This window comes from Anomaloglossus baeobatrachus, chromosome 6, assembly GCF_048569485.1.
Source record: "Anomaloglossus baeobatrachus isolate aAnoBae1 chromosome 6, aAnoBae1.hap1, whole genome shotgun sequence".
NCBI lineage: Eukaryota > Metazoa > Chordata > Amphibia > Anura > Aromobatidae > Anomaloglossus > Anomaloglossus baeobatrachus.
This window is the reverse complement of record NC_134358.1, coordinates 37,186,397-37,200,698: the sequence shown is the minus strand read 5'-3', so window position 1 is coordinate 37,200,698 and position 14,302 is coordinate 37,186,397. Positions and strand designations below refer to the sequence as shown.

The following is a 14,302-nucleotide window of genomic DNA, read 5'->3' as shown; positions in this document are numbered from 1 at the left end:
TTTTCCTACTGAAATTCGTCACACGGAGTTTTGCACAAACTTCACTGACTGTCATGGCGGAGTCAGGCTCTGTTCACATTGCAGATTCTTATACTCCGCCCAATGGTTTCTCTAGTGTCTGGGATCAACACAGATAGCCTTGGGTGTCGACCTACTGCGTGCTCGCTCAGACAAGCTAGCAAGAGTTAATCCTTACTGGTCTGCTTGCTCCTTTTATTGTGGGAAGGTCTATCACATCTGTTCCCCTCCTATTTATGCTGGTTGAATCCTTCCACCCATGCCAGGTATAGTTTGTCTATGTTGTTCTGTGAGGTGTGGTGTCCCAGACTTACTGGGGAGAGTTGGGCTCATTGTTTGGTGCGGTTGTGGAGTTAACCCCTGTTGTTTTGTAGCTTCCTTTCTGCTCTTGTTTTTCCTCCTGAATCTCATCTTATTGTCTTTGTCTTTGTGTGTGTGTTTGTGTGTGTGTCTTCATCTCTGGTTTTAACATACTCCTGGTTAGCTGTTGTGTACTGAATCATAAGCATGCATAGTAAGTGTTAATCTCTGCTGGTCTGCTTGTTAGGTTCCTTTGATCACATGTGGTGGGAGGCCAATCACATCTGCTCCCCTCCTATTTATGCTGGTTGCAAAATTCCACCAATGCCAGCTACAGTATATTCAATGTTGATCTGTGAGGTGTGATGTCCCAAATTCTCTGGTGAAAATTGTGCTATTTGTTTGTTGCGGTTGTGGAGTTTACCCCTGTTGTTTTGTACTTTCTGCTTGCTCTTGTTTTTCCTCCTAGATCTTTTATTATCTTTACCTTTTGTGTGTGCATGCGGTGTGACAGAGCTTTGGTTTTCCCTTGTCTGTTTTTTTCTGCGGTTTCAACACACTCCTGGTTTGCTGCTGTGTACTGAATCATAGGCATGCATTGCAAGTGTTAATATCTGCTAGTCTGCTTGTTAAGGCCCAGTCACACTAAACAACTTACCAGCGATCCCAACAACGATACAACCTGATAGGGATCGCTGGTAAGTTGCTAGGAGGTCGCTGGTGAGATGTCACACTAAGCGACGCTCCAGCGATCCCACCAGCAACCTGACCTGGCAGGGATCGCTGGAGCGTAGCTACACGTGGAAGCATGCTGCGCTTGGTAACTAAGGTAAATATCGGGTAACCAACCCGATATTTACCTTGGTTACCAGCGCACACCGCGTAGCGCTGGCTCCCTGCACACCTAGCCACAGTACATATCGGGTTAATTACCCGATGTGTACTCTGCTACGTGTGCAGGCAGCAGGGAGCCGGTTTCTGCGGACGCTGGTAACCACGGTAAACATCGGGTAACCAAGAAGCCCTTCCCTTGGTTACCCGATATTTACCTTCGTTACCAGCGTCCGCCGCTCTCAGCTGTCAGTGCCGGCTCCTGTTCTCTGCACTCCTAGCCACAGTACACATCGGGTTAATTACCCGATGTGTACTCCAGCTATGTGTGCAGGGAGCAGGGAGCCGGCACTGACAGCTGAGAGCGGCGGACGCTGGTAACGAAGGTAAATATCGGGTAACCAAGGGAAGGGCTTCTTGGTTACCCGATGTTTACCGTGGTTACCAGCGTCCGCAGAAGCTGGCTCCTTGCTCACTGCACATTTAGTTGTTGCTCTGTCGCTGTCACACACAGCGATCTGTGCTTCACAGCGGCAGAGCAACAACTAAAAAATGGCCCAGGACATTCAGCAACAACCAACGACCTCACAGCAGGGGCCAGGTTGTTGCTGGATGTCACACACAGCGACATCGCTAGCAAGTTGTGCCTCAGCAGAGATGTTGCTAGCGATGTTGCTTAGTGTGACGGTACCTTTAGGTTTCTCTGATCACATATCATGGGAAGGCCAATCACATCTGCTACCCACCTATTTATGCAGGTTGCAATCTTCCACCAATGCCAGCTATCGTCTATTCTATGTTGATCTGTGAGGTGTGCTGTCCCAAATTCTCTGGTGAAAATTGTGCTATTTGTTTGTTGCAGTTGTGGAGTTTACCCCTGTATATTTTTGTAGTTTCCTTTCTGCTCTTGTTTTTCTTCCTGAATCTCTTATAGTCTTTACCTTTGTGTGACAAAGATTTGGTTTTCACGTCTCTGTTTTTATCTGTGGGTTTTATCACAATCCTGTCCCGTCCCTCCCTGGGGGGGAGACCAGGGCTGGTCAGGAGAAGAGCCACAAAGGAGACTCAGGCCTCTATACCATTAGAAATATCGCTAAGATTAGGGATAGTATATCGCTCCCTAGCTTGAGGGACAGCCTAGGGGCCCTGTTTTTTTGCTATCATCATGACAATATTAAAATCAAATTATCTCTCCAGGAAAGGAGACAAACTCTAGCGCAGCGCCACCTATTGGAAGTAGCGATCCTAAAAGTCAAATGTGGATTTTTAACAATCCTTTGCATATGACCTAGGATATATGCCAGATCAGAATCCCAATATTAAAATCAGCATTGTAGGAGTATTCTTAAAGTGTGTTCACAATGGGGCTTTTTTGCCTCTGTTTTTGAGTGCCTCAATATCTAAAAACATTGGAAAAAAAGCTCTAAAAAATTTGCTAAAAAGAATCGTCCTATTAATTTCTATGGAAAAGAGCAGACGTTTTTCACTACATATTATAAAATATAAAACAGCATATAGGGGCCCATCAAAGAAAGGTCACCTTACTACGGTCGTTGGGCTCACATGAATTGGCCAATTCTTGCGCTAATAATTTTAAACAGCTCTGGAGTATAATACAGGATGTTACTCAGGATCAGTAATGTATGTACACAGTGACTGCAAGAGCAGAATAGTGAGTGCAGCTCTGGAGTATAATACAGGATGTAACTCAGGATCAGTAATGTATGTACACAGTGACTGCAAGAGCAGAATAGTGAGTGCAGCTCTGGAGTATAATACAGGATGTAACTCAGGATCAGTAATGTAATGTATGTACACAGTGACTGCACCAGCAGAATACGGAGTGCAGCTCTGGAGTATAATACAGGAGGTAACGCGGGATCAGTACAGGATCAGTAATGTAATGTATGTACACAGTGGCTGCAAGAGCAGAATAGTGAGTGCAGCTCTGGAGTATAATACAGGGTGTAACTCAGGATCAGTACAGGATCAGTAATGTAATGTATGTACACAGTGACTGAACCAGCAGAATAGTGAGTGCAGCTCTGGAGTATAATACAGGAGGTAACTTGGGATCAGTACAGGATCAGTAATGTAATATATGTACACAGGGACTGCACCAGCAGAATAGTGAGTGCAGCTCTGGAGTATAATACAGGAGGTAACTCAGGATCAGTACAGGATCAGTAATGTCATGTATGTACACAGTGACTGCACCAGCAGAATAGTGAGTGCAGCTCTGGAGTATGATATAGGATGTAACTCAGGATCAGTACAGGATCAGTAATGTAATGTATGTACACAGTGACTGCACCAGCAGAATAGTGAGTGCAGCTCTGGAGTATGATATAGGATGTAACTCAGGATCAGTACAGGATCAGTAATGTAATGTATGTACACAGTGACTGCATCAGCAGAATAGTGAGTGCAGCTCTGGAGGATAATACAGGATGTAACTCAGGATCAGTACAGGATCAGTAATGTAATGTATGTATACAGTGACTGCACCAGCAGAATAGTGAGTGCAGCTCTGGAGTATAATACAGGAGGTAACTCAGGATCAGTACAGGATCAGTAATGTAATGTATGTACAGTGACTCCACCAGCAGAATAGTGAGTGCAGCTCTGGAGTATAATACAGGAGGTAACTTAGGATCAGTACAGGATCAGTAATGTAATGTATGTACACAGTGACTGTACCAGCAGAATAGTGAGTGCAGCTCTGGAGTATAATACAGGAGGTAACTCAGGATCAGTAATGTAATGTATGTACACAGTGACTGCACCAGCAGAATAGTGAGTGCAGCTCTGGAGTATAATACAGGAGGTAACTCAGGATCAGTAATGTAATGTATGTACACAGTGACTGCACCAGCAGAATAGTGAGTGCAGCTCTGGAGTATAATACAGGAGGTAACTCAGGATCAGTAATGTAATGTATGTATACAGTGACTGCACCAGCAGAATAGTGAGTGCAGCTCTGGAGTATAATACAGGAGGTAACTCAGGATCAGCGCAGGATAAGTAATGTAATGTAATCAGTGACGGCTCCAGCAGAATAAAATATTGCAATAAGACTTTAAAATATTGGTAAAGTCAGAGGTTGAATTGATAACATTCAAAGCAGTCAAATGCTCACCAAAGATCATTATCAGCCACATTAGCCCCGTATATCTCATGTAATAGACCCAGTTACTTGCTATAGGTCCTGTACACATGGTCATTAATTCTACCCTTCTTTTTCCCGTTCCCGCCTAGGAACAACCCGTCTGCAGATGTTTCCCTCTGGAAGTCAGTGATGGCCGAGATAACAGCTCCCACTTACATTTATCTTCATTGTGCGCCATTATGTCCCGAAGGCAGGATTGTATATTTTTAGAGCTGCCTGGAGCTATGTCTAGATGAGTGCACTGGCCGCCATATATGTGCCAATTATCTGATATCTTTTACTGGTCGCTTAAAGGGCCATGCACCGATAGATAACCGCTCTGATTGTTGTACATAGGGACCCTTTAAATCACAATCAGTGAACTCTGAAGTCATTATCCGCTGATGACCCTCAACTAATCAGCAGATCCCTAAAGTAGAAATCAACTGTAAAGACCATCTCTCTATGCAGGAGCCAGAACATCAAGCCTTACAACCTTTAAGTGAAAACTGTGCAATACCTAATTTCTCCTGCGGGGGAGCTGCAGGTAAATTTAACAACAGATTTTGGCTACCGCAAAGATGATAGATGGTCACTGGAGGTCAAAATTATACGTGAGCCTTGCAGGAAGACGGTCCACATGCCTGAGTAGAACATATGGATGTCATAAAGATCTGGCCTTAAAGGGATTGTCCTGTCTTATGATATAGATGACCTAGGTGAAATAGCAATTCAATGAGGGTCCAACACTTGGCACCCCCCAGATAATCCACTGTCTTTGGGTGAAAAATCAAACAGCTGATCGGTGAGGGTGCCGAATGTCTGGACCCCACCTTTGATGACCTATCCTCAGTTTAGGTCATCAATATAATGAGGCCAGAAAGCCCCTTTAATATTTCCCCAGGTTATAAGCAATGCCATGTCAGGCAGTCGCTTATCTTTCCCTGACTTGTGTCAATGCAGATCAAGAATGGTCAGTAATAGGGCATATGGAGAAGATTTGTCCTTAAAAGAAAACCGAACCAAGAGGAGACATTATCTTAATATAACCTCATGGACACCTTATTTCCTCCTTGTCACTATCTGTCATGAGGGTCTACTGTCCTTGGGAGACTTGTGCCAGGTTTGGGATCTGAGTCTCACATGGCCTTGAGAGACTCTGAGTTTTAAACATAGTTTCTCTCTCTTAGTGCACCAAGGGTTAAGGACTCTTTCTTTGCTGATATTTCCTGGTTACTCCAATCTCACATGCAGCTGGTTTGTGACCACTCCCCTTCCCTCTAAATAGTCACATGTTCCATCACCTGATGCCGGTTATAGAATTGTGACGCATTCCAAACAGACCATCGTTGAAGGAGGAAGTCCAAGGAAGCTCTTGGAACTATACCATCTGCAGCCCTGGTGTTAGGCTGCAGCAGTGAAGTTGCTGATCTCTAGTCTCCTACAGCCCTGGTGTTAGGCTGCAGCAGTGAAGTTGCTGATCTCTAGTCTACAGCCCTGGTGTTAGGCTGCAGCAGTGAAGTTGTTGATCTCTAGTCTTCTACAGCCCTGGTGTTAGGTTGCAGCAGGAAAGTTGCTGATCTGTAGTCTATAGCCTTGGTGTTAGGCTGCAGCAGTGAGTTGCACATCTGTAGTCTCCTACAGCCCTGGTGTTTGGCTGCAGCAGTGAATTGCTCATCTGTAGTCTCCTACAGCCCTGGTGTTTGGCTGCAGCAGTGAATTGCTCATCTGTAGTCTCCTCCAGCCCTGGTGTTAGGCTGCAGCAGTGAATTGCTCATCTGTAGTCTCCTATAGCCCTGGTGTTAGGCTGCAGCAGTGAGCCCTGGTGTTAGGCTGCAGCAGTGAATTGCTCATCTGTAGTCTCCTCCAGCCCTGGTGTTAGGCTGCAGCAGTGAATTGCTCATCTGTAGTCTCCTATAGCCCTGGTGTTAGGCTGCAGCAGTGAGCCCTGGTGTTAGGCTGCAGCAGTGAATTGCTCATCTGTAGTCTCCTCCAGCCCTGGTGTTTAGCTGCAGAAGTTGGTGCAAGTCCTTTTGTCTATGTCCCTCTTTTTCCTTCCCCTGTGTTTATTACAGTAATGGTGACATTTAGTCCACTCACTGGCCCTGCTTGTATACAGGGTGAGTGGAGGTACAGTGAGGGACTAGGCATGTGATGGCGACGAGGGGAAGGACTTGTATAGGGATGTTAGGGGAGTTCAGGGTTGAGGCACAGGTTAGTGTCAGGAGGTGCTCTGATCCCCGTTTCCTATCATCAGGGCCCTCCTCTCCTTTTCCATCCCCTTTGTAACCTCTGTGTTGCGCCGTGCACCAGATATACCCTTGTCCGAGAGTGACAATTACCCCAGGACACTGCTAACAACACTCATGCTAACAAACATTTAATATTCCAAATTTGAAATACTGTATATATGCCTCTTACCTAGAGCATATCCAAATAGTCATTTTTGGGCATGGTTTTACTAAACCCAGCCCCTTCACCGGATTGTCCAAGCAAAAGCGAGACTGTTTGCAATTATGAACTCCTCAACTTAAAAACCCTACCAAGAGTGATATGAGGGTAGGGGGGTGCAAGGGGCGACCTACAGTTACATTCTAATTTTCAGTTCCAAATCAAAATATTTACTAATTAACACAATATACAAAAAAAAATAAAAAAAAATAAAAATGCAAATTGATTAAAAAAGACAGAAAATGAGTTACCTTGATGACGGAAGCAGGCTTTGGATTGCAGTGATAAAAATGAGGACGATGAATGCGCACACCAGGTTGGATTTGAACACTTCATCCCTCATTTGAGAATACTGTAAGATAAAAAGGGGGGAAAAAAAAGAAAACATCAGTAAATTTGTATAATTAACATGATAACATAATGATAGAACCACAAAGACCGATCCGAGATTCCATGCTGTGAATGACAGAAATCCGTACTCGAGTGAGCGCCACTGAATTCTCATAACGGCTGTCGCTCGCGGTAAGATTTTCGGTGTTCGGCGGACAAAGTCCCGCCCACCTATACCAAATACTGCCCACTTGTCAATGCAATTGGCAATGGGGGCGGGGTTTCAACCATGGGTCGGTGTAGTTTCGACAGTGTTAACGTCATCTTAAAATGTGTTCACATATTTAATAGGGATCCATTTAGGATCCAAAAGATCCAGCTCTCGTTGGTGAGAGGAGTGAAGTGAGCCCAATAACCAAAAAGAGCCAGATCACCAAAATGAGCCGGACTGCCCATCACTAATGCAAAGGATCTGGACTTCATTTTCTTTTTACCACATCACTAGGGTAATGATTCCAGCACAAGGTAAGGAGCCTTTAGGGCAATGATGGATTTGGGTGGGTCAGTGCCAACACTCAATGGATTTGGGTGGGTCAGTGCCAACGCTCAATGGATTTGGGTGGGTCAGTGCCAACGCTCAATGAATTTGAGTGGGTCAGTGCTAACGCTCACTTGATTTGGGTGGGTCAATGCCAATGCTCAATGGATTTGGGTGGGTGAGTGCCAACGCTCACTGGATTTGGGTGGGTCAGTGCCAACGCCCAATGGATTTGGGTGGGTCAGTGCCAACGCCCAATGGATTTGGGTGGGTCAGTGCCAACGCTCAATGGATTTGGGTGGATCAGTGCCAACGCTCACTGGATTTGGGTGGGTCAGTGCCAACGCTCACTGGATTTGGGTGGGTCAGTGTCAACACTCATTGGATTTGGGTCTGTCAGTGCCAACACTCACTGGATTTGGGTGCGTCAATGCCAGCGCTCACTGGATTTGGGTGGGTCAGTGCCAACACTTACTGGATTTGGGTGGGTCAGTGCCAACGCTCACTGGATTTGGATGGGTCAGTGCCAACGCTCACTGGATTTGGGTGTGTCAGTGCCAACGCTCAGTGGATTTGGGTGGGTCAGTGTCAACGCTCATTAGATTTGGGTGGGTCAGTGTCAACGCTCATTACATTTGGGTGGGTCAGTGCCAACGCTCATTGGATTTGGGTGGGTCAGTGCCAACGCTCATTGGATTTGGGTGGGTCAGTGCCAACGCTCATTGGATTTGGGTGGGTCAGTGCCAACGCTCATTGGATTTGGGTGGGTCAGTGCCAACGCTCATTGGATTTGGGTGAGTCGATCCCAATCTGCATAGACATGCTTTATGCTTTTTGTTTTTACATGTGAGTCCAAAAGTGCTCAAAAATGTATTTTATTACCAACAACTACTGAAGAAAATATACTTATTAGCATCTTGCTTGGTAAAATAGGGATATTTAAAGACAACCTATTATTTTCAATAAAGCTGTAATTTTTTTTTACTTGGTATAAATGCCGCTGTTCTCCGGAATCCGGCGCTGTTTTTCTTTTGCTTCTACCCCTCTCCATTCCTGAGATATGGCCCTCTCTTACCTGTATGTAAATATAGCCAAATGGGTGTGATATTTAACTCCTCTTTATATACGTCTTCGTGAGGACCACACCCACTTGGCTAAAAAGACTAAATTTACGTAAATGTATGAGGGGGAGATATCTCAGCAAAGGAGGGGAGCAGGAACGGAAGAAAAACATTGCCGGATACAGGAGAAAATTACATAACAAGTGACAGGTTCTCTAAGTCCTACCTCAATGGCTGCCCTGAAAACACCCACTTTAAGGTTAGATTATTTTTTTTTTAACCCCACAGGACATATCCAAATTTGCAAAGATGGTTTCTGAAAATTCAGGACAGTCCCAACAAATATGGAACTGTTGGCTTCTCTGGGGTCAGAAGGTCTATGACCATTATGGGCCTAAGAGCTGCAGTGACTGTGGTTCTTAACCTCAGACTAGGGACACTATGGAGCAAAAAAGTGTCATGACTCGATTCTGGGGCTCAATACAGTGACCTATGGTTGTGTGGTCGGTTTCTCTCTCTATTAGATCCTAGCCTGATTTTTCTTGATCCAACTGCTGATAGTTCTATTGTCTTTCCTTTTTCTTCCCTTTCTGTTTTATTTCTACTCAGGTGTGTACACTTCCTCGCTTTGTGTGCCCCATCACATTTTGGGAAGGCCTATTTATATTCGCTCTGCACATGCCTCAGTGCTGCCTATATTCCGAGGTTGATGGATGTTTGGAGTCCTAGCACCTCCGTTTAGAATTATATTGCTGAGTAATCGCTTTTGCTTTTCCTTTTCTCTGCAGTTTGTTTTCGTATTTCACTTTCCGGCATTCTCCCATTCTGTTTCATTTAGGAATGGCAGGGGTTGCTCTCAATCCGTAAGTCTTTCTGGATTTCTGTCATTTTCCTCCGTCTTCCTTATAGGACTAACAAGACAAAACAATCACTGATCTCGGGAAGACCAGCCAGAGAAAACACTGCCGGCAGCCAGCGAAGGCGCTCAACACAGTGAAATCCTAAGTGCATTGCCCCCTGGGAAGTATGCAAGTAAAAGAAGTCCATGGAGCCTCTGTTAGGAGTCTCGACACGGAAAACAGCCAGATATCCCTCCGGGAAGGACCCAGCCAAGGGGTGACTCTTTTTAGGAGACCACCATAACCACCATATTAAGTGGCTCTTTTAGTCAATATCCAACTCTTGACAAGTTTAAAGATATGACAAGGGACATACCAAGGCCAGGTATCCAAACACAGACAGCTGTTTCGGGGTATTGCCCCTCATCAGTGTGGAGTAGGATTCTGGCCAGGTGGGAGCAATGCCTAGTAGACTAACAAGACAAAACAATCACTGATCTTGGGGAGACCAGCCTGAGAAAACACTGCCAGCAGCCAACGAGGGCGCTCAACACAGCGAAATCCTAGATGCATTGCCCCCTGGGAAGTATACAAATCAAAAAGGTCCGTGGAGCCTCTGTTAGGAGTCTCGACACAGAAAATAGCCAGATATCCCTTCGGGAAGGACCTAGCCAAGGAGTGGCTCTTTTTAGGAGACCACCATAACCACCATATTAAGTGGCCCTTTTAGTCAATATCCAACTCTTGACGAGTTTAAAGATATGACAAGGGAAATACCAAGGCCAGGTATCCATCCACAGACAGCTGTTTTGGGGTGTTGCCCCTCATCAGTGTGGAGTAGGACTCTGGCCAGGTGGGAGCAATGCTTAGTAGACCAACAAGACGAAACAATCACTGATCTTGGGGAGACCAGCCAGAGAAAACACTGCCGGCAGCCAACGAGGGTGCTCAACACAGTGAAATCCTAGGTGCATTGCCCCCTGGGAAGTATGCAAATCAAAGAAGTCCATGGAGCCTCTGTCCGTGTCGAGACTCCTAACAGAGGCTCCATGGACTTCTATGATTACCTTATAGAACTGTGTGAACAAGTCCTTAGCCCTGTGTCTCACTCTCTGCTGCTGAGTGCACTTCTTTTATGTTTATTGGTGTTATGTGTTACAATTGGTTTATAGTTTAGGGCACTGGTAAGGACAAACAGGGTCAGCCAACGTTGAGTCGGGGCACCATTGTGTAACTTTAGGGTGCCAACCTCCGTGATCAGACAGGGAAAGATCAGTGTCAGGGGTACTCCTAGTCTGTAGAGGGACACGTGGCTAACATCTCCCCTGGTTTAAATCACCAACAAAATATGCAGTTGCATATAAAAACTATTTTTATTTAATATAAAAAAGTTATTAAAATACAAACATTAACAGGATGTCTCCAGCAACAGACCCCTCCAAGGGTAATAAGTATATAATTAATTTATGTTGGGAACACCAAGTCACAAAATCATTCAAAAAAATCCCCCGTATAGAATGAATAATAACAGCCACCAAAAATAATGGGAATAATACCAAAATATATGTACAAATATAAAGTACAAAATAGTAACACAAGTGTGCAGTTATAGAAATTTCAACGGTTACAATTAACCATAAATTACCATGATCACCACCGTATACCTACAAGAGAACAATAGACAAGGTAAATGGCGTTCCACACCCTCTCCAACGCACGTTTCGCACTTGCAGCGCTACTCCTGCTCGACATGACTTGTGTCACCACCTTGAAATGAACGGTAATTTGGTCATGGCATTCACATTTATGGATTATATATTGGCCGTTATAGAAAAATGTTTATCCTGGTGGAATTGTTCACCAGAATTTCTCCATTATGTTACACTAGAACCCCAATATCCCTATAACACTGTATGGTTTGGAAATTAGAAGCACAATAGACCAAAATATTTGCCATATTATGGCTCTGTACACCTTGGACCTAGTAAGGGCATTATTATGACCTGTCACATGAGCCTTAAATTCTCTCAAAATCTCTAACCCTAGTTTTGACAAGGTTGTAAATAACTGGGATATGGGAAGTGTACATACGAACAGTTGGATTCCCAAAAAGTGGACATTTAAGGTCCACCACAGCAGCCCCCTCCGCCAACTGACAAAACTGCCAGGGTCACCCACTTTTGCAAACTCCACCCTTTTCTGCTTGGTTTGCAGAACTCTCTCAGGCAGTTATGGAAAAATTATATAACCTATAATTAGCCTCAGGTATAGAAAAAACCGTGTCCCCGGGAATTAGAAATCCTACATAAAACAATTCAGGTCCACAAAACAGGTATTGAATTGATCATAGAAAATTTATTGAGTGTCATACAAAAACACATATATATAGTAAAAATACTTTATATATAGGCAGCAACTGTAAGGAATAGAAAAAAAGTCGCACTACTCAGAGTAGCCATCTAAAAATCAGTGCGATCCACAACCTCCTGACAAAACCGGAAGCGGTGAAACGCGCGTCGAGGTGGGAGTGGCTGTCTGAGCAGTTGCAATCGATACACACATGGCTGCAGGTAAAGTCAACTACTAAGGTGTTTGGGACGTATTGTTGCCATGTTGTATCTTTTGATTATTTAGGCTCAATGGTTGCCCGGGTGTATGCTGCCAATGTAGATTCTAAGGCATATATATATGCTTAACTGTTGGCACTGTCCAGTATCTGGCTGGCAGCTGCACTCTAGCAACATATGACCCGTTTAGGGCTATTAGTCCATATGTTGTACGTGCAGGATGCCTATGTACCCTACACATAACTATATCTGCCTTAATTTATGTGGTTGTGGATCGCACTGATTTTCAGATGGCTACTCTGAGTAGTGCGACTTTTTCCCTATTCCTTACAGTTGCTGCCTATATATATAAAGTATTTTTACTATATGTATGTGTTTTTGTATGACACTCAATACATTTTCTATGATCAATTCAATACCTGTTTGTGGACCTGAATTGTTTTATGTAGGAGTTATGGAAAAATTGTCTGCCAGTCCTCGTACTGATGACATGTATTGGCTGTGGAGGATGAAAAAGTCCATTATTTTACTATTAAAAGAGGACCTTTCACCGGATTTTTTTTGTAATCTGATTACCCCCTCCATTTGCCTCTGCTCAACTGATTCTGGAACCATTTTTCCTTGTTTTCTGGGCTCCTCGGAATAAAGATGCAATTTTTTCCCATCAAAAAACTGGGCGTGTTTACTTTTTCTACCTGATACTAGCCAATCAAATCATGTCCACACCCACGGAAAGTTGTTTGGTATACGCCCCATTGTTGAAAAGGAAATTTACATCGTTGCTTGGGGGCAGGACTTTGGAGCAGAGGAGCACAGAAAAAAAAAGAAAAAGTGTTCCAGAATCATTGGAGCACCAACAATTGGACGTGATAATTAGTTTAAAAAAAAAAAATACAGTAAAATTTCCCCTTTAACTACACAGGCAATCATTTTTGGGGTCAAAGGAAGATCACCATTGACTATGAACAATTCGCCAAGTGTATGGCCAAGTTTCCAAGTATTGAGCACCTGAGCATGGTAGTGCCCGCTCATCACTAGTTACCAGTACTGAGCACCGGAGCATGGTAGTGCCCGCTCATCACTAGTTACCAGTACTGAGCACCTGAGCTTGGTAGTGCCCGCTCATCACTAGTTACCAGTACTGAGCACCTGAGCATGGTAGTGCCCGCTCACCACTAGTTACGAGTACTGAGCACCCGAGCATGGTAGTGCCCGTTCATCACTAGTTACGAGTACCGAGCACCTGAGCATGGTAGTGCTCGCTCATCACTAGTTACCAGTACTGAGCACCTGAGCTTGGTAGTGCCCGCTCACCACTAGTTACGAGTACTGAGCACCTGAGCATGGTAGTGCCCGCTCATCACTAGTTACCAGTACTGAGCACATGAGCTTGGTAGTGCCCGCTCACCACTAGTTACGAGTACTGAGCACCCGAGCATGGTAGTGCCCGCTCATCACTAGTTACGAGTACAGAGCACCCGAGCATGGTAGTGCCCGCTCATCACTAGTTACGAGTACCGAGCACCTGAGCATGGTAGTGCCCGCTCATCACTAGTTACGAGTACTGAGCACCCGAGCATGGTAGTGTCCACTCATCACTAGTTAAGAGTACCGAGCACCTGAGCATGGTAGTGTCCGCTCATCAGTAGTTACCAGTACTGAGCACCCGAGCATGGTAGTGCCCACTCATCACTAGTTACGAGTACTGAGCACCTGAGCATGGTAGTGTTCGCTCATCACTAGTTACGAGTACAGAGGACCCGAGCATGGTAGTGCTCGCTCATCACTAGTTACGAGTACTGAGCACCCGAGCATGGTAGTGCCCGCTCATCACTAGTTACGAGTACTGAGCACCTGAGCATGGTAGTGCCCGCTCATCACTAGTTACGAGTACTGAGCACCTGAGTACTGAGCATAATCTGGAGTGTGTAAAATTTATAATGATTGAGGAGCTTTAGGGTACCGTCACACTTTAGCGACGCAGCAGCGATCCGACCAGCGATCTGACCTGGTGAGGATCGCTGCTGCATCGCTACATGGTCGCTGGTGAGCTGTCAAACAGGCAGATCTCACCAGCGACCAGTGACCAGCCCCCAGCCAGCAGCGACGTGCAAGCGACGCTGCGCTTGCACGGAGCCGGCGTCTGGAAGCTGTGGACACTGGTAACTAAGGTAAACATCGGGTATGGTTACCCGATGTTTACCTTAGTTACCAGCGCA

The 14,302-nt window shown here is 45.0% G+C and overlaps 1 protein-coding gene across 2 annotated transcripts in view; it reads right to left on the bottom strand.

Annotated features, from left to right (window-relative positions):
- ADCY8 (adenylate cyclase 8) overlaps positions 1 to 14,302 on the bottom strand; it is a 430,517-nt gene that overhangs the window by 89,024 nt on the left and 327,191 nt on the right. For both annotated transcript variants that reach the window (XM_075352858.1, XM_075352859.1), the window contains one exon: positions 7,000 to 7,100. In XM_075352858.1, the coding sequence (XP_075208973.1) occupies positions 7,000 to 7,100 (101 nt within the window). The remainder of the gene's footprint in view (positions 1 to 6,999; positions 7,101 to 14,302) is intronic.